At 47.6% G+C, this 21,242-nt stretch overlaps 1 protein-coding gene across 2 annotated transcripts in view; it reads left to right on the forward strand.

The window, feature by feature from the left end:
- Positions 1-21,242, forward strand: part of RHEB (Ras homolog, mTORC1 binding) — a 90,329-nt gene that overhangs the window by 33,161 nt on the left and 35,926 nt on the right. For both annotated transcript variants that reach the window (XM_033931685.1, XM_033931686.1), the window contains exons 5-6: positions 14,568-14,624; positions 17,836-17,883. In XM_033931685.1, the coding sequence (XP_033787576.1) occupies positions 14,568-14,624; positions 17,836-17,883 (105 nt within the window). The remainder of the gene's footprint in view (positions 1-14,567; positions 14,625-17,835; positions 17,884-21,242) is intronic.

The following is a 21,242-nucleotide window of genomic DNA, read 5'->3' on the forward strand; positions in this document are numbered from 1 at the left end:
ACAGTTTGGAACTGATTCAATTGAAAAATCAGCTGGAAGATTATGAAAACCGAGGAAGAAGAAAGAATATAAAACTTTTTGGAATGCAGGAAAATTTGGAAGGGAAAAATGCCATACAGTTTTTAGAAAATCTAATTCCTAAAATACTGCAATTGGATTTTAAACAGCCTTTGGAAATAGAAAGGGCGCACAGGATCCCATTAAAAAATATGGAAAATCAAGGCAGACCAAGACCATTAATATTTAAAATGTTAAGATACCAGCAAGCAATAAAAATTTTAAATGCTGCCAAGAAAGATAAAAATTTAAATTATAAAGGATCCAAAATATGGTTTTTGCCTGATTTTGCTAAAAACACAGCAAACAAAAGGAAGAAATTCCTTGACTTGAGACCTCAATTAAAGGAAAAAGGATATAAATATGGATTGTATTACCCAGCAAAAATGAGGGTATCTTCTGGGGATATATCTTTGTATTTTGAAGATCCGGAAAAGCTAAAGACCTTTCTTTCAAAATCAGAACCTATGTAATTTTAACATAATGGATGTTGAAATGAACAGAAAATATCAAGTCTGGTTTTGATGGATATTGTGCAAAAAATTTTATGTAAAACTATGAGACTTTGGAGTACTGAAGAAAGAAGAATATGAAATAAAGAACAGGAAATAAAATGAACAAAGGAAAAAGACAATAAAAAATATAAAGAAGTAATAGACAAGAAAGATGGACTGGAAACTCACGAGACTAAACAGCACAGTTACTTACCGTAACAGGTGTTATCCAGGGACAGCAGGCAGATATTCTCACATGTGGGTGACGTCATCCACGGAGCCCCAGCGCGGACAGCTTTTCAAGCAAACTTGATTGAAGTTTCAAGTTTGCACACTGCACCACGCATGTGTGTGCCTTCCTGATCCACTAGAGGGCGCATACCCTCCTCATGGTCCTCAGTTCAGATAGCTAGCAAAGAAGCCAACCTCGGGGAGGTGGGCGGGTTGTGAGAATATCTGCCTGCTGTCCCTGGATAACACCTGTTACGGTAAGTAACTGTGCTTTATCCCAGGACAAGCAGGCAGCATATTCTCACATGTGGGTGACCTCCAAGCTAACCAAAAAGGGACGGAGGGAAGTTGGCAATACAAGAAAACAGATTACGCAAAACCGACTGGCCAAACCGGCCGTCGCTCCTGGACAGAGTATCCAGGCAGTAGTGGGAGGTGAAAGTATGAACCGAAGACCAAGTGGCAGCCTTGCAAATCTCCTCGATAGGCGTCGACCTGAGGAAAGCTACAGAAGCCGCCATCGCTCGGACTTTATGTCCCGTGACTCGACATTGCAGCGCGAGACCAGCCTGAGCGTAGCAAAAGGAAAAACAAGCAGCCAACCAGTTGGACAAGGTGCGCTTGGAAACTGGGCGTCCCAACCAATTAGGGTCGAAGGACAAAAAGAATTGAGGAACCGTCCAAGGAGACTGAGTGCGTTGAAGACAAAAAGCCAACGCCCTCTGACAGTCAATTGTGTGAAGCGCCACCTCGCTAGGAGGCGAGTGGGGCTTCGGAAAAAAGACCGGAAGAACAATGGAAAGATCGAAAGGAAAGTCCGAAACCACCCTGGACAAGAACTGGGGTTGAGTACGCAGGACCACCGTGTCATGATGAAATACAGGAAAAGACGGGTCCGCAACCAGAGCTTGCAGCTCACTGACTCTGCGAGCAGACGTGAGAGCAACCAGGAAACCCACCTGCCAGGTGAAGTAATTCAAAAGAGCTTCATCAATGGAATCAAATGGAGGTATCACCAATTGAGCCAGGAACACACAAAGATCCCAAACCACCGGAGGGATGTACAATGAAGAAATCCCTCATAAAACGGGAAACCATCTGGTGGACGGAGAGCAGCGTCCCATTTAGCGGCCGAAGAAAGGCAGCAAAAGCACAGAGGTGGACTCGAATAGATGTAGATTTGAGACCAGACCGAGACAAGTGCAACAGAAAATCCAGCACTGAAGGCAAGGAGGCAGAGAGCGAATCCATGCGGTGCTCAGCACACCACTCAGCAAATCAGGACCATATCTGGGAAAAGCATTGCCGAGTGGAGATCTTTCGAGAGGCCTCGAGAACACCCCCACCGACTGAGAGAAACAGAAGGAGGGAGGCACGTTGCGAGGAACCAAGCTGATAAGTGTAGAGACTGCAGATTGGAATGCAACAGAAACCGCAACACTGAGACAGCGGAGACGGGAACATAGGTAGAAGCTGAGTCTCCCTGACACGCTGGAGGAGCAGGGAGAACCATGGCCGCCAGGGCCACAGAGGAGCCATCAAGATCCTGGTGGCGCAGACCGACAGGAGGTGTATCAAAGACCCGAGAATCAGAGTAAAGGGAGGGAACGCATAGAGGAACCTGCCCATTCCATCGAGAAGGCAAGCATCCTCCTCGATGCGAACCCAGGAGAACATCCTCGAGCAATATCGAGGCAACCAGTGAGTGAGGGGCGAAGCGAACAGAACTACCTGTTGGGTTCCCCACCGAACAACCACATGCCGCAGAGTCCGAGAATGGAGCAACCATTCATGCGGTCGAAAAGGGCGACTCAACGTGTCCAACAGACAATGCTGCACGCCCTGGAAAAACACCGCCCGAAGAAAGAAGCAGTGGTGTAACGTCCCCTGCCAATGACGAAGGGCTTCCCTGCAAAGTAACAGGGAACCTGTACACCCTGGCTTGGTCACAGAAATAACGCCACCGAGATGTCGGGACGCACCAGGACCCCGCAATCTTGCAACCCATAACGAAAATCCACCACGGCATTGTAAATGGCCCGGAGCTCCATCAGATTGAAGCGGCTGCGACAGTCTGCACCCGACCAAGGACCCTGAGTCCGAAGGCCGTCGAGGTGCACCCCTAAGCCCATGCCGAGGAGTCCATCGGCAGAACCTTCTGATGCGGGGATACGAAGTGGTGGCCCACCAACGAAACGAGCGTGTCCAGGAGGGAGGCACCACAATGTGCTGGGAAGCGGGATCCCGATCCTGCCATCACTGAGATGCTCGGGTCCAGCGGGGAACACGAAGATGAAACCAGACGAACAGCGGGACATCACCGTGGAGACCCCTGATCCAAAAAGGATCAGCAACAGCTCAGCCGAGGCCGAAGACCGCTGAGACACCAGCTGACTCAAGCGCCGACAGGCAGCCTGCCGAGGCAGAGGCAGAAAAGACCGGAGGCGGACCGAGGACAGAGGGGCCACCTTCCGGCATAAACAAACAAGGGCCATCCCCTGAGGCCGAGACAAGAAGGAGCGCAGACAAACTGGGTCCAGGTCCGCCCCGACGGACTCCCGAGACCGGGGTGGGCAGAGTCTGACCCACTCCCGTACTAGAAACTAGTGCAGGTCACGAAGGGCCAGGACTAGACGCAGAAGGGAGGATGGGAATGCCCAACCGACAGAAGAGAGGCAATACTCCCGGTGCGTAGACACAGAGACACCCCTCCCGAAGGGAGGGGAGGAATCCCCAGAAGGGGAGCAACCCAGAGGCTATGCGAGAATCGTCAAAAGGACGGCCAGGAGTCGCCGAAGCCGGCGGCTGAACCCTAACCCGGCGCTGCTGCAGCTATTGCGGCTGCTGCGAAGGAGGCCGAGATAACACAAGAAAGGTATCCAGAGGGCCCCTCCGGAGAAGGAGACCAACCCACCAAGGCAGACGGGATTTAGCTGGAGGCGTCCCGAGGGGCGAAGGACCGGTCGCGGTCTGAGAGGCGGTTAGTGGCCACCGCAAGAGAGGCCTGAAGAAGCGCAGAACTCACGCAAGTAAAAGCGGCGAGACGACCCTGGAGGTTCGGATCCTCAGCCACACTCTGCGCCAAGCGAGATGACGCATGGCGGGAGCAATAGAGCCGGAGCAGGGAGAGAGTCTCCTCCAGGAAACCAAACTCCGCACTACAAGATTCCGTCACGGCTGCCCGGAATGAACCGAAGAGAAAGCGGGGAAGCCTCTCAAACCGGAGCTGGAGACGCCGAGGCGCAAACCCGCAGTCGACGCCGAGGTCCAATACCTCAGCCGCTGCCGAGATAAAACGGCCCAAGTGACGTCAAGGCACAAAGCTTCCATCGACGGCACGAAGCCTCGGCAACGACGAGGCACCGAGCTCCAGCCGACGATGAGGCCCTCAGCCTCAGTCGACGTCGAGGCACAAGCCTCAGGCGACGTCAAAGCACCAGCGTCAAATGACGCGGAGCACACGGCCGCAGCCGACGTTGAAGGTACAAAGACACACAGCCTCAGTCGACATCGAGACCCCAAGCCCCAGTCGACATTGAGTCAGAAAATCAAAGCACAAAGCCTTAGACGACGTCGAGGCACCCAGCCGCATACTACGTCGAGGCACAAGGCCTCAGGCGGTGGTGAGGCACCAAGCCGCAGTCGACGTCGAGGCACAAAGCCTCAGTCGAGGCACCAGGCCCCAGTCGACGTCGAGGCACCAAGCCCCCAGTCGACGTCGAGGCACGAAACCTTCGTCGACGTCGAGGTACGAAGCCTCCGTTGAGGCACGAAGCCTCAGTCGACGTCGAGGCACGAAACCTCCGTCGACGTCGAGGCACGAAACCTCCGTCGACGTCGAGGCACGAAACCTCCGTCGACGTCGAGGCACGAAACCTCCGTCGACGTACGAAGCCTCCGTCGAGGTCGAGGCACGAAGCCTCCGTCGAGGCACGAAACCTTCGTCGACGTCGAGGTACGAAGCCTCCGTTGAGGCACGAAGCCTCCGTCGACGTCGAGGCACGAAACCTCCGTCGACGTCGAGGCACGAAACCTCCGTCGACGTCGAGGCACGAAACCTCCGTCGACGTCGAGGCACGAAGCCTCCGTCGGGGCACGAAGCCTCCGTCGGGGCACCAAGCCTCCGTCGGGGCACCAAGCCTCCGTCGGGGCACCAAGCCTCCGTCGGGGCACCAAGCCTCCGTCGGGGCACCAAGCCTCCGTCGGGGCACGCAGCCTCCGTCGAGGCACGCAGCCTCAGTCGACGTCGAGGCACGCAGCCTCAGTCGACGCCGAGGCACGAAGCCTCGGTCGACGTCGAGGCACGAAACCCCCGTCGACGTCGAGGCACGAAATCCCCGTCGACGTCGAGGCACACAGCCTCCGTCGAGGCACGAAGCCTCCGTCGAGGCACCAAACCTCCGTCGAGGCACCAAACCTCCGTCGACGTCGAGGCACACAGCCTCCGTCGAGGCACGAAACCCCCGTCGACGTCGAGGCACGAAACCCCCGTCGACGTCGAGGCACACAGCCTCCGTCGAGGCACGAAGCCTCCGTCGAGGCACGAAGCCTCCGTCGAGGCACGAAGCCTCCGTCGAGGCACCAAACCTCCGTCGAGGCACCAAGCCTCCGTCGAGGCACCAAGCCTCAGTCGACGTCGAGGCACACAGCCTCCGTCGAGGCACGAAGCCTCCGTCGAGGCACGAAACCCCCGTCGACGTCGAGGCACACAGCCCCCGTCGAGGCACGAAGCCTCCGTCGAGGCACCAAACCTCCGTCGAGGCACCAAGCCTCCGTCGAGGCACCAAGCCTCAGTCGACGTCGAGGCACGAAGCCTCCGTCGAGGCACGAAGCCTCAGTCGACGTCGAGGGACGAAGCTCCAGTCGACGTCGAGGGACGAAGCTCCAGTCGACGTCGAGGCACATCGAGTTTCAGAAGTCGGCACCGTACCAATGAAACTGGTAATAAAGGTGCAGCAGTGCACTCCATAAGGGCAACCTCGATATGAGTATTCCCATGAAAGGAGGCACGCTTTGAAGGTCTCGTAGAGGCGGGCACGATCGCACTCGATGCCTGGAATGCCTGAGACTCAGCCGGTGGCGTTACCGAGGTAACGCACCTAGAAGAAAGAAAGAAAGAAAAACTTACCGGGGATCGAAGCTGCACAGTCCGATTCCAACGAAGGAAAGAGGGTCCCGGCCATTCTGCTCACACGAGGTGAGCCCAGAGAGAGGCCAGGGAAGAAGAAAATACAGCTGCAGGCAAATGAGGCCTAGCCGCATGGCTGAGGCCCAAGAAGGGCCTGCCGGAGGAAAAACACAATAAAAAGTCCTCTTTTTTTTTTTTTTTTTTTTTTTGAACAAAGAAATACACGATCAATTAACAAACGCACAGCGACTCCCTAACAAAATAAAGAAGCCGCGGTGCCAGAAAGGCACTTAGAAGAACGCAGAGAAGAGAGACAAGGTCTTTCTGGCTCAGCGGAAAACTAAGAACTGAGGACCATGAGGAGGGTATGCGCCCTCTAGTGGATCAGGAAGGCACACACATGCGTGGTGCAGTGTGCAAACTTGAAACTTCAATCAAGTTTGCTTGAAAAGCTGTCCGCGCTGGGGCTCCGTGGATGACGTCACCCACATGTGAGAATATGCTGCCTGCTTGTCCTGGGATAATTAAGCAGTCATTTTATTGGGGGGGGAAGGGTGGGAAAAAGATGGGTTTTAAAGGTATTACTAGAATGATTAAGGAAAAGATCAATAAGGGGTTGGATACTTCAGGGGTAAAAATGTGTGTCATTGAGAGAAATTTTTTAGATTTTAAATATGAAGGAAGGAAGAAGATTATGATGAGAAGTTTAAAATATATAATGTCTTAAGATATTTTCTATTAATGTCAATAGCCTGAATCATGTAATCAAAAGAAAAAAGGTATTAGCATTTTTAAAAAAGCAAAACGCGGATGTTTATTGTTTGCAGGAGACTCATCTGAATATAAAGGAATCACAGAAACTAAAGGGTGGGTGGGTGAAGGAATGTTTTTTTGCTCCAGCAGCAGGTAAAAAAGCAGGGGTAGCAGTTCTTATAAATAAAAAATGTATGGCCAATTTTAAGGTAGTAAATTCAGATCCACATGGAAGATGGATACATATTGATATAAGTATGGGAAATAATACCCTGACGTTGTTTAATATATATGCCCCTAATTCGAATCAATCAGAATTTTTAAAAAAGTTGCAGAGTATGTTGTTACCACTGGCTGCTTCTAATTTAGTGGTGGCTGGAGATTTTAATGCTGTAATGGATCCATTATTGGATAAAAAAACCAGGTAAAAGCATAAAATCTTTAGGTTTAGATAATTTGGCTCAATCATGTGATTTGAAGGATATATGGCGTATTCTTCATTTTAATGATCAGGAATTTTCATTTTGTTCACAGGTTCATAAATCATTTTCAAGAATAGATTATATTTTTATTTCATCACATAAGGTGCAACAAGTGATTAAAGTTTCCATAGATCCTATTATTATTTCGGATCATGCGGGAGTATGGATAGAATTATAATTAGATCAATTAGAGAATAGAAGACCTCTTTGGAGATTTGATAATGCATTGCTTGTGGATGACAAATTTTTGGAAAATTTTAAAACACAAATTAATGATTTCTTTCAAATGGCAAATGTGCTTTAACGTGGAAAAATGCAAGGTCATGCATATAGGGAAAAAGAACCCGTTGTTCAACTACAAATTGGGGGGGGGCATTGTTGGGAGACAGCAGTCTTGAGAGAGACTTGGGTGTGCTGGTGGATGCATCATTGAAGCCATCTGCACAGTGCACAGCAGCCTCGAAAAAAGCCAACAGGATGCTGGGCATCATAAAGAGGGGCATAACGACCAGGACGCAGGAAGTCATCATGCCATTGTATCGAGCGATGGTGCGTCCACATCTGGAATACTGCGTTCAATATTGGTCGCCGTACCTCAAGAAGGACATGGCAGTACTTGAGAGAGTCCAAAGGAGAGCAATGAAACTGGTAAGAGGGCTGGAACACTGCCCATACACCGAGAGGTTGGATAGGCTGGGGCTCTTCTCTCTGGAAAAAAGGAGGCTCAGGGGAGATATGATAGAGACCTTCAAGATCATGAGGGGCATAGAGAGGGTGGATAGGGACAGATTCTTCAGACTGAAGGGGACAACAGGTACGAGGGGGCATTCGGAGAAACTGAAGGGAGATAGGTTCAAAACAAATGCAAGGAAGTTTTTTTTCACCCAAAGGGTCGTGGACACTTGGAATGCGCTACCGGAGGAAGTGATCAGGCAGAGTACGGTACAAGGATTCAAACAGGGATTGGACGGATTCCTGAGGGATAAAGGGATCGTGGGATACTGAGAGAGGTGCTAGGATGTAACACAGGTATAGAAAGCTAACCAGGTAATAAAAAATAGTATGGAAACCCAACCAGGTCTTGCATATGCAAGACCGGAGGGTTAGGACTTCGATGGGAAGATAGGACTTCAATGGGAAACCAAAGTGGCAAGGGGGCCCCTTCTGGTGATTAAGTCAGGTCGTGACCTGTTTGGGCCGACGCGGGAGCGGACTGCTGGGCAGGATGGACCTATGGTCTGACCCGGCGGAGGCACTGCTTATGTTCTTATCCTCTTACTCTGTTATTTCTAGATTGGATTATTGTAATTCTCTATTGATTAGGCTTCCCCAGGACCAACTTTGCTGCCTTCAACTCGTACAAACCGCCACACTGTCTTTGCTGTCGTACTAAATCTAATCTAATCTTCTATTTCTTCGTCGCACATACCTAAGCAGGCTCAAGGTGACTTACAAAGAGAAGTGAGAAGGGGAGGAGACATGGGGGAACCAGAAGATCTGAGAGATAACCATATTACTCCTCTGTTCATATCTGAACACATGCTTACACTTACTTATAGGAGGTATTGATGCCCCTGTATAAGACTTCGGTGAGACCTCATCTAGAATATTGTGTACAATTCTGGAGGCTGCACCTTCAAAAAGATATAAAAAGGATGGAATAAGGACTTAAAACAGAGGAAGGCTACTAATATGGTATGTGGTCTTCATCATAAGGCATATGGGGGTAGACTTAAAGATCTCAATCTGTATACTTTAGAGGAAAGGTGGGAGAGGGGAGATATGATAGAAACGTTTAAATACCTATTTAATGTAAATGTGCATGAGTCAAGTCTCTAATTTGAAAGGAAACTCTGCAATGAGAGGGCATAGGATGAAAGTAAGAGGTGATAGGCTCCGGAATAATCTAAGGAAATACTTTTTTACAGAAAGGGTGGTAAATGCATGGAACAGTTTCCCAGAAGAGGTGGTGGAGACAGAGACTGTCTGAATTCAAAAGGGCCTGGGATAGGCATGTGGGATCTCTCGGAGAGAGAAAGATATAATGGTTACTGCAGGTTGGGCAGACTAGATAGACCATTTGGCCTTTATCTGCCATCATGTTTCTATGTTTCCTGATTCAGTATTCTGGCCTTCCCTCATTTTTTTTTTTTTTTTTTTTTTTATATTATTTAGTATTTATAAAGTTTCACATTATTTATCAAGCATATCATCTTGTACAGAAAGTATAATCAAAAAATATAAATAAGTTTACTTTCAGTCCTGAAAATAAACCAAACTGTAAAAAGAAACACTTCTTAACTTAATCACACACTAGTCCTCAAAGTTAGGATCCAAGACTTAAGAATAAGAGTAATTTAAATTAAAGATAACAAACAAACAAAACAAAATCACGTAATCTGTTGCTGAAAGAGAGCTAATTATTACTTAGGTACAGATGTTTCTCCATTCTCAAGGCGCTTCAGAGAAAGGAAAGCAGTCAAATGAGCTGGTTCTACAAACACATATTTTAAGGAACAGTATCTGATTACACATTTACAAGGGTATCTAAGAAAAGAGAAACCCCCTATCTGAGTTACACCTGGTTTCAATATTAGAAATTCCCTTCTTCTCTTTGAGTCTCTCAAGACATCCGGAAATATTTGAATATGGAAACCCAGGAAGTCCTTAGATCTATTTTTAAAGAAAAGTTTTAAGGATCCAATCTTTGTCTGGAGCTAAAGCTACAGTCAATAAGAGAGTGGCTGAAATAGCCACTTCTATATCTGATTGTTCCAATAAAGCGGACACATCTTATGACATCTTCCTGTGGTTTCCATCATCTTCTTTCTTTTGAGAGTCCTGAGTTTTTGTAGATAGATAATACACCCTTGTAAGTGGTGGTAAAGAGTTCTCAGGAATTTTAAGAATTTCCAGAAAGTAACGCTTTATCATATCTCGTGGAGAGATTGATAAAATCTTAGGAAAATTAAGCACAAATTGTTAGCCCGACTTTTATTCTCAAGAGCTTCCAATTTTCTATTCATAATTAGGTTATCTTTTAACAAGGAAATCTTGATTACTTTTAACTGTTTTAAGTCCTTATTTTCTTCCTGAATATCAGACATCAACAATACAATAGCTTGCTTCAGAGCTTTAATTTCTTCTTTCTGGTTTTTTATTTCTTTATCCAAATTTTTTATTTGAGGACTAAGGGAATTTCCCAAATTAGACACTAAATTCCAAAGAGAGTCTAAAGTGACTTCTGGGGGTTTAACAGGGGAAAAAAAGGAATTGCTTGTGCAATTTTAGATTGTTCATTCAGCTGGTTTACCTCCCTGGAGCCTTGATCCTCCTTAGCTGAAGTTGTCTCGGTCGCTGGCTCTTCCAAGAGGAGTAAATCCCTCCGAGCTGTTTCCAGTAGTGAGCCCTCAAACACTGGCCTCTCGAGAAAAGAACACTTCCTCCTCGGGCGTGCTCTCTCGCGGTGAGCTGGCTCCCAGCGGCTGAAGGGGAGGCATCCTGACGTCGGGGCTCAGTAACATCTAGCCCAAGGGTATTCGCCGCGGCACTACTCTCTGCCGATGCTCCCCGCGGGCGATTCCCCGACGAAACCTGCTCACTTTGAAGGCGTCTGAAAATATCATCCACTGTAAGGAGCGGGGCTCCCGAGTGCCGGGAGGCACCACCAATGCTCTTGCCCCTTTTCGGGATTCATTGGAGAGGTAAGAGAGACAATCACAGATGTCCTCTCAGCAATCAGATAGCGGCAGCCATCTTGGATCCCCTTCCCTCATTTTTGTTTAATTTCTTGATCCCTATACACCAAAAAGGGATCTTTGTTCCTCTATACATCTTCTTTCTATACCATCTTTCAGACAGATGTTTTTGGATTCAAATCAGATTTCTAGTTTTTCTGTCATGGCACCTACACTATGGAACTCTACCATTATGCTTGAGGTCTGAAAAATCTCTCAAGACATTTAAATCTCAATTAAAAAGCCTACTATTTTAAAATGTAGTTCAACAGAGAGAAATTATCTCACTGCATTAACAATCCTCATTCACATTTGCTCATTCATTATTCATTGTTCCTCAGCGGGCCACCACACACTCAAGCATTCTCATAGTGTATGGCTTTATGCTCCCACTCCTCATTGGAACAAGTTTCAAAATTTGATATTATACTTTTAATTTTAGTTATTTTATATAAATACGTGTTAAATACTAAGAATACTTAGCTTTTAGCTATTAGCAAGACGCTGTGCAGGGGAGTTTGTGTGAAAACACCGACATGTTTCGCCCGTGTGAAATAGTGGGCTTTCTCAAGGCTCCAACTCCCTGTGAAGTATAAAATACCAGTCTGAATTACACTAGTCCACCTTCCCAACTTCTTACAATACTGTTGCTAAGTATTAGAGAATGACACGGTGACGGTTTACCCGCGGCCACCGCATTTAAGCCGCGGGTCACCGCCGAAAACGGGGAAGAAAACTAGCAGTCGCTGCGGTGACGGGGACAAGGCCATTCACCGACCGCGGAAACGGTGAACAGGTTTGTCCCCGCGGGCCAATGTACCCCCTTCTAGGAACCGCTATTTACCGTATTTTCACGCATGGTATACAAAAGTTTTAAAACATAGTTCCCACCCCGCCCGACGCCCGATTCACCCCCCCAGCAGGACCGCTCGCACCCCCACCCCGAACGACCGCTTGCACGCGCTCCCACCCGCACCCGCGATCGGAGCAAGAGGGAGCCCAAGCCCTCTTGCCCGGCCGACTCCCCGACGTCCGATACATCCCCCCCCGGCAGGACCACTCGCACCCCCACCCCGAAGGACCGCCGACTTCTCGACAATATCGGGCCAGAAGGGAGCCCAAACCCTCCTGGCCACGGCGACCCCCTAACCCCACCCCGCACTACATTACGGGCAGGAGGGATCCCAGGCCCTCCTGCCCTCGACACACACCCCCCTCCCCCCCCAACGACCGCCCCCCCCAAGAACCTCCGACCGCCCCCCCAGCCGACCCGCGATCCCCCTGGCGACCCCCACGACCCCCCCACCCCCCTTCCCCGTACCTTTGGTAGTTGGCCGGACAGACGGGAGCCAAACCCGCCTGTCCGGCAGGCAGCCAACGAAGGAATGAGGCCGGATTGGCCCATCCATCCTAAAGCTCCACCTACTGGTGGGGCCTAAGGCGCGTGGGCCAATCAGAATAGGCCCTGGAGCCTTAGGTCCCACCTGGGGGCGCGGCCTGAGGCACATGGGCCCAACCCGACCATGTGCCTCAGGCCGCGCCCCCAGGTGGGACCTAAGGCTCCAGGGCCTATTCTGATTGGCCCACGCGCCTTAGGCCCCACCAGTAGGCGGAGCTTTAGGATGGATGGGCCAATCCGGCCTCATTCCTTCGTTGGCTGCCTGCCGGACAGGCGGGTTTGGCTCCCGTCTGTCCGGCCAACTACCAAAGGTACGGGGAAGGGGGGTGGGGGGGTAGTGGGGGTCGCCAGGGGGATCGCGGGTCGGCTGGGGGGGCGGTCGGAGGTTCTTGGGGGGGGGGGCGGTCGTTGGGGGGGGGGGGGTTTGCGTCGAGGGCAGGAGGGCCTGGGATCCCTCCTGCCCGTAATGTAGTGCGGGGTGGGGTTAGGGGGTCGCCGTGGCCAGGAGGATTTGGGCTCCCTCCTGGCCCGATATTGTTGGGGAGTCGGCGGTCCTTCGGGGGGAGGGATGTATCGGACGTCGGGGGGGGGGGCATCAGGCTTTCAGGATGGGGACAGACCTTCAAGGGGGGACAGTGCAGGGAAGTCAGGGAATTTATATTAATTAATTTTTTCTCTGCGTGTTTTGTTTTTGTATAGTTATTAACTAATATTTAACTAAGTTTTAAAGTTTTAAAGAATGTTTCCTTTATACATAAATAAAGAAAAGTGAATGGGATTGCAGTGGCGGTGACGGGGCGGTGAATGGGGTGGCAGTGGCGGTGACGGGGCGGTGAAGAGGATGGTGAGACGGGGACGGGGCGGTGACGGGGATGGTGAGACGGGGACGGGGCGGTGACGGGGATGGTGAGACGGGGACGGGGCGGTGACGGGGACCAATTTTTTCACCGTGTCATTCTCTACTAAGTATAATATTACAAAAGACATTTAGATCATTCTTACCGTTCACAAACATTCAACCACCATAGCGTCAAAACGAAATGGCTGGCCGACTCTAAATCACGTGATTTATAGGCTCCATCCCCTCACGTCCGCCGCCCAACCATATTTTAAAATGGCATTTTAAAATGGCATTCAACGAGGCTTCTTAATTGGATTTTTACTTGGGTTAACGTTTCGGGGGGTTTTTTTTTGTTGTTGTTTGTTTGTTTTTTTTCATCTTATAATAACCTTTTTTTAATTTATTGTTTTTCCTACCGTTGTTCCCTAAGCATTGTAAACCTTTCCTTCCCCTGTTAGCCTGTTTGTTAGTTTGTTCCCTTGCCTTGTTCTTTATATGCCCTATCTGGTTTTTTTGTGTGTTAACTGAATTTTAATTTTTGCTCTTGATTTTATCCTTGTAAACCACTTTGATTTAACTCTTTTTGTTAAAAATTGTAGTATATCAAATGAAAATAACTGTACCCCTTAGCTGGGCCGCTTTCTTACAGTTTACTGATTATTCACAGACAGCTAGCTCTATATGCTAGAAAGCAACAAACAATTTGCTGTGCATAGTTAGGGAATTTTGGAAAAGAGCAATTGATAAAGGTTAAGACTTAGCAGTTTTCAGATCACAATTAACCAAACACATATAAGGCAGGTGGGGTGGGATGTTTTTTTGTTTTGTTTTGGGTTTTTTTAAGCAACTGATAGATGCAAATTTTAAGCAGCCAGCAGCACTTAAAAAATTTAGTAACTTCTCAAAACAGCTTCTTCCAGTGCATCTCTGCTCTAGTATTTAAGAATCTCTCAAGGATAAAAACATTTTGAAATAGAAAATAGAAAAAGTGAAGTAATCAAATTAAATTGTTTTATAATTTAACCCTTACCTAGTGTCCTGCAGCGGTTTTTCCAGAAATATTTTTTGCTTTTTTTATATCAACAAATGAAAACCATGTAGAATGCAACACTACACCTTTGTGACAGTCATTCTTCATTCTTTCCCTTTTTGCTCTGTCATTCCTTACCAGTCCTCTAAATTTTCTCTTTGGATACCTCTCAGGACTCCGTCTACCCTTGTTATTTGCCTCCAGTCTCGCTTGTCCAGCTGTTGTATACCATCAAGTATTCCTTATAATGCATTGTCGTCCTCCCATGTTTGCCCTGTAGCACTCCCTTGCTAGTTTCCTCCTCAGGCCTTCCTTTTTTGTATGTTACCTCCCCTCTCTGTGTGTCTTGCTCGCTATCTCCTTTATAGATTGTATATACCAAATTTGTATCCCTGAAATTGTGTTTGTTTTGCAGCTTTGAAGTGATTAAAATTATCCATGAGAAGCTATTGGATATGGTGGGGAAGGTCCAGTAAGTATGAAAGAAATGTGTTTTCCTTACAAATATTTTATAGTAATGTACATTTTTAAAGTAGACAAATGGTCTAGTATGTAAAAAGCCTATTTTCTTAAGTATCATTTTAGGTTATTAATTCAGTTAACTTCTCGGACTCCTAATAGGCTGTAATCACAAAGTTCTGCTATGAAGTTGGTTTTTGGCACTGGAAAATATAATAGATAACATCTTTGCTGATAAAATTACACTAGCTACCAGTTTCAGGCCAGAATTTACTTTAAGGCAGCCTGTATAATTTAAACTCTAAGAACACCAACTTCAGAATATTTTCCAAGCTCTAAAGAACTGCCCAAAAACTGAGATTGTTGCTTGCATGAATTTTCTTCAGTTAGAGCAGGGGTCTCAAAGTCCCTCCTTGAGGGCCGCAATCCAGTCAGGTTTTCAGGCTTTCCCTAATGAATATGCCTAAGATCTATGTGCATGCACTGCTTTCAATGCATATTCATTGTGGAAATCCTGAAAACACGACTGGATTGTGACCCTCAAGGAGGGACTTTGAGATCCCTGAGTTAGAGGAACCAGGTAGTTTGGGAGGGTTTTTAAATACACTTTTATTGAAAATTTTCATGTTAACAAAATGAAAATGGTATAAAAGAGAACATTCTTATATAATACAGAAATATTCAAAACAATATCCAGCAATAGAATGAGTACCATCCAACCTGGTGGTCAAGGCACAGCTGAAAACTTCTTTCCTGTTTGTGCCAAACAGTGAAATTGATAAACTTAATATCGAGTATACAGTCTTATCGGTATATTTTGAATAAGAATTTGTATTAATAACTTCACAGTGAAACATTGAACACCCTCCACCTCCCTCTATACCCCAGACATCTATTTTAAACTCTGCTTAAAGTCTTCAAAAATACTACATCCAATCAGTACCAATAAACAAATATCTCTCTACTTCCTCCCTCCCGTTCTCCACCCTCCACCCCTCTCTAAACAAAACAGTACATTGCAAGGTATAAGAATGACCGCTGGGGGCTTCTGGGGAATTAACTATTTCAATATCTGGTCCAGTCTTTGTGAAGTCTAGGAGCAGTAAATGAGCTTAGGTTTCTAATGATCAACACTAGGGTACTAAATGTAGCACCTAAAAAGACACCTGTTATTTAGGGAAGCAGCCCACTTAAAGTGCATATCATTTTCCTGCAAGAAACTCATCTTATACTCTGCCATGAGCATTTATTAAGGCATCCCTGATTTCCGGGGAACAAGAAAACCAGGCATTGCAAATGCGAGGGAGGAACACACAATGTAAATGGGTGATTCGTGATATCGAGGGTAGATACTTAAATTACGATATTACAGATTGGTGGCGGTTTACCAGCTAAGAACCAACCAGGGGAGGTGGGTGGGTTGTGAGAATGTTATAGTAAGTAACTGTGCTTTATCCCAGGACACTCAAAATCAAAATGTGCACCAAAGTAACAATACTAAAGTCCCACTAAGCATCAATTTGCCACCTAAGTTGAGAAATTTCAACACACAAGTTCCTCAGAATTCCACACTAGATATTCGTGTGGTAGCTGTCCTCATAGGAACTTTTAAGTGTGTGAGTTTGTTGTTTTCTAACGTTTCATAAAGTGCAAGTGCTTCAATAAATAATTATCATTTTTGTTGTATTTTTAAATCGTTATCATTTTTGTTATATACAAACCCGGCACTCTCAACAGGGATCTAGCAATATGCTCAGATTTCAAACTGCTCTGCTCTCCCTGATGAAATTATGAAACGCGTCGGTGGGGATTGAGGCAGACCCAGTTTTATAAAGCTAAGTATTTGCTTTTGCAGTAATTCTTTAAAAATATAACAAAAATGATAACGATTTAAAAATACAACAAAAATGATAATTATTTATTGAAGCACTTGCACTTTATGAAACGTTAGAAAACAACAAACTCACACACTTAAAAGTGCCGTTCTCATGGCCAGGCCAATCACAGGAGAGCAAGAACGAAGGGGTGAGAGCCCAATGTGAGCAAGTTCCATACAGGAACAGTGGGCTCTGAAGTCATGCAAGGTGCTCCCCCTCCCTTTGTTCTTGCTTTCCCCATGATTGGCCCAGTCATGAGAAGGGCACTCCCTCGCCAAACATTCTCTGTGTTCTGATTGTCAACCTTCAGAGGTGGGCTGCTACTTGAATCAGTCCCTCTGCTGGAACACATTCCATTCTGTCTCGGGGAAGCCCCTGCTTTTGAGTCTCCTGCACTGCCCTCTCATATGGTGCAGATGTGTGGAGCTTACTATGATTCCCTACCCGGAAAACAACTCTGCTTTTTACTTGCATGCATAACCCCGATTCCACTTGATCCTTTCTCCTGTGCTGTTCCCCCAACACCGCAGACGCGGGTTAAGTACTCCAGTTGTCATGTCCTGCTTAGCAAACTATCTTCTGCTCATTCTGCACTCTTGTCCCAAGATGTGAGAGGGTGGGGGCAAGTGGAGGTTATTTGGAGTTGTCATGGAAATGTGGAATCCCTCACTTTAATTCTATCAAGGTTAGTGAAAAGTTTGGAGAAATTCTGTGCAAAATCAATTTAGGTGACGGGACATGTCACCGAATGTCAGCCAAAGTCTGGGAGCCCTAAAACTATTAATGAAGATGGGGGGGGGGGGAGTAAAGAGAGAGAATCATTTTTTACTTTTGCAAAATGGGAATGTGTCTTGGAATTGAGCAGTTTTTCTCTCCTCCTTTGAAAAAGGGGGGAGGATGCATCTTAGAATTGAAGAAACAAGGTACTTTGTGTAAAAAGCCACACAACTATGGGCTCCTTTTACAAAGGCGCGCTAGTGGTTTAATGCACGTAATAGCGCATGCTAAACCGCCGGACGCACTAGCCGCTACCGCTGCCTCTTTGAGCAGGCAGTAGTTCTTGGCCAGCACAGGGCTTAGCGCCTGATGAAAAGTCGTGCGCATTAACCTCGCTAGTGCGCCTCTGTAAAACGAGCCCTATATTTTGGACCACCTGCAAATCACTTTAAAGGGAGCTTGATAACTTGCCAAAAGTAAAGATTGATTTTCCCCAGAGGTCAAAGAATAGTAATGCAAACATTTTAAATCACCAAATTAATGTTAATTTATAAAGGCCATATTTTGGTAAAGTACTGCTATTAATAGCTTTTCATATGTTCCCTGGTGGTGTGGTTTTGTTTTTAACAGAATACCAATTATGCTGGTTGGAAATAAGAAGGACTTGCATATGGAACGGTATGTAACAACATCTTGGGTCTGTGTTTTGGTATGTGACAGTGGGTGGGGTGTAGAAACTATTGCACCAGCAGTTGTAAGAGAAAAACTTCATTACTTAAAAGATGTCTATAGCATTTGATATTTAGGTTGTCAATAAATCAGTTGTTTATCAAGGGCAAATAGAATGTCAAATATCCATTCATCATGGTTTTTAAAAGCAAACAGCCTAACTGTCTTCTCAGATCCAGAAAAGTTAGAAGGGAAAAGTGTTTGTTTTAGTTAAGTGCCTTTTGACAGCAATAATAAAATCAGATTGGAACATAGGAATATGCATTTGTTTGAAATGATTTGGAAACATCATCATTTCTGCTATTACATTAAAGAAAAAGACAGGGAAAGGAACAAATTGGGGGGTTTTCATGTCATAATTAGTATGCCCTCTTTTTAAAGTTCTGTCCTAGTTACAATATTGTATCTGAAACAAAGTGTGTGGAGAGGGTAACAAAACAAAAAAAAATTGTAACTATGCACCCCTATTAGAAACTCATCATTTAATTAACAAAAGAAAAGCCATGAGAACCTATTAGATAAAATGCTTTCAGGCTTAAAAATTGTCCATAAATCCTAGAGCACAGCAGATTTACAGGCGACTGCCAGAAGATGGGGAGAAACCCTAAGTTTTGCCCAGTTTGTGTAAATGAATATCCCATGGGATCCTTGCTGCTTGCCTTTGCATTCTCAAGGCAGACCCAGGGAGATTTGTATACTGAGGAGGCAGGGCATGTGAATCTCTCTCATGCTTATTCATTGCGGATATCCTGAAAACCTGATTGGCTGGGTGTGCTCCTGAAAACTGGGTTGAGAAGCACTATATAGTACTTTCAAAGGAACTTTATTCCTGCTGCAATGCAAGGTTGTGCTGTTGTCACTCTGAATATATTCTGCTAGTACCGTATTTTCACGCATATAACGCGCGCGTTATACGCGTTTTTACCTACCGCGCATACCCCTCGCGCGTTATATGCGTGAGCGCGGTATACAAAAGTTTTTAAACACCCACCCCCGCCCGACTCACCCCCCCAGCAGGACCGCTCGCACCCCCACCCCGAACGACCGCTTGCACGCGCTCCCACCCGTACCCGCATCCACGATCGGAGCAAGAGGGAGCCCAAGCCCTCTTGCCCGGCCGACTCCCCGACAATATCGGGCCAGGAGGGAGCCCAAACCCTCCTGGCCACGGCGACCCCCTACCCCCACCCCGCACTACATTACGGGCAGGAGGGATCCCAGGCCCTCCTGCCCTCGACGCAAACCCCCCTCCCCCCCAACGGCCGACCCGCGACCCCCCTGGCCGACCCCCACGACACCCCCACCCCCCTTCCCCGTACCTTTGGTAGTTGGCCGGACAGACGGGAGCCAAACCCGCCTGTCCGGCAGGCAGCCAACGACGGAATGAGGCCGGATTGGCCCATCCGTCCCCAAGCTCCGCCTACTGGTGGGGCCTAAGGCGCCTGGGCCAATCAGAATAGGCCCGGGAGCCTTAGGTCCCTCCTGGGGGCGGGGCCTGAGGCACATGGTCGGGTTGGGCCCATGTGCCTCAGGCCCCACCCCCAGGAGGGACCTAAGGCTCCCAGGCCTATTCTGATTGGCCCAGGCGCCTTAGGCCCCACCAGTAGGCGGAGCTTTGGGACGGATGGGCCAATCCGGCCTCATTCCGTCGTTGGCTGCCTGCCGGACAGGCGGGTTTGGCTCCCGTCTGTCCGGCCAACTACCAAAGGTACGGGGAAGGGGGGTGGGGGTGTCGTGGGGGTCGGCCAGGGGGGTCGCGGGTCGGCTGGGGGGGGCGGTCGGAGGTTCTTGGGGGGGGCGGTCGTTGGGGGGGAGGGGGGTTTGCGTCGAGGGCAGGAGGGCCTGGGATCCCTCCTGCCCGTAATGTAGTGCGGGGTGGGGGTAGGGGGTCGCCGTGGCCAGGAGGGTTTGGGCTCCCTCCTGGCCCGATATTGTCGGGGAGTCGGCGGTCCTTCGGGGTGGGGGTGCGAATGGTCCTGCCGGGGGGGGGGCATCAGGCTTTCAGGATGGGGACAGACCTTCAAGGGGGGACAGGCCTTCAAGGGGGGACAGGCAGACCTTCAAGGGGGGACAGGCCTTCAAGGGGGGACAGGCAGACCTTCAAGGGGGGACAGGCCTTCAAGGGGGGACAGGCAGACCTTCAAGGGGGGACAGGCAGACCTTCAAGGGGGGACAGGACTTCAAGGGGGACAGGCAGACCTTCAAGGGGGGACAGGCAGACCGAAGGGAGTGAAAAAGCTATAAAATAAACCCACTAGCGTGTCAATGTGTTGAGAGGAAGAGGTGGTCAGGGAAATTCTGCTGAGAAAACTCCGGGTCCATTTCCACCCCCCAGTTACCCTAGTCCACTCCACTCAACTGGTTCACATACTGAGTGGGTCTTTGGGTGTTGTTCCTGGGATCTCTTTCAGTGGTTTGTCAGTATCTCCTTGTGGTCCAAGGAAGGAAACTTTGTTAACCTTAGCATTGACCTTCAGAATATATTTGTAACAGCGCTGCTTGTGTGGCATTACCGTAGGCTATGTAGTGATGGAAAGAAAAAAACAGACCTTTGCACATTTTTGCACTAGGTATATGGTATAGGTACCGTATATAGGTATAGGTATTCATGCACAGCTACCGTAAGTCCTTGTGAAGTTACGGTACCTTGTTCTTTCTGTATTTGACATCTAGCAAGGTCTCTGTTTGGAAGGAATGATTTAAGTTATGGTAAAAGCTGATAGCGTTGCTGGTTTTAAAAAGGTTTGGACAAATTCCTGGAGAAAAAGTCCATAGTCTGTTATTAAGACATGGGGGAAGCGTCTGCTTGCCCTGGATCAGTAGCATGTAATGTTGTTATTCTTTGGGTTTTGACCAGGTATTTAGTGACCTGGATTGGCTACCATGAGAATGGGCTACAGGGCATGATGGACCATTGGTCTGACCCAGTTAGGCTATTCTTATGTTATGTTCTCATCTGTAGGGGCCTTTGTTTTCACTTCTTATTTTAATGTATTTTTTTCTGGAAACTTATCAGTGTTTTTTATAATGGGAACAAAAATTGAAGAGAATTACCGTAATGTGTGTGGAATGGGGGGGGGGGGGGTTGTTTAACTACCATAATTTCTTCAGCTAAATACCGGTAATTCAATCCACCTCAACCAGACATAGGAGAACTCACGCACCATTCACACACCCTCCAACCAAACACGTGAAAAGAAAAAAACTGTTCATTCTTATAAACAACCTTATAACTTTTAATCTAGAGTTAGTGAGTATGAATTCAGCAACAAGAACAGAAACATGTTAATTCTTATAAACTATAACAT

This window comes from Geotrypetes seraphini, chromosome 2 (genome assembly GCF_902459505.1).
Source record: "Geotrypetes seraphini chromosome 2, aGeoSer1.1, whole genome shotgun sequence".
Lineage (NCBI taxonomy): Eukaryota > Metazoa > Chordata > Amphibia > Gymnophiona > Dermophiidae > Geotrypetes > Geotrypetes seraphini.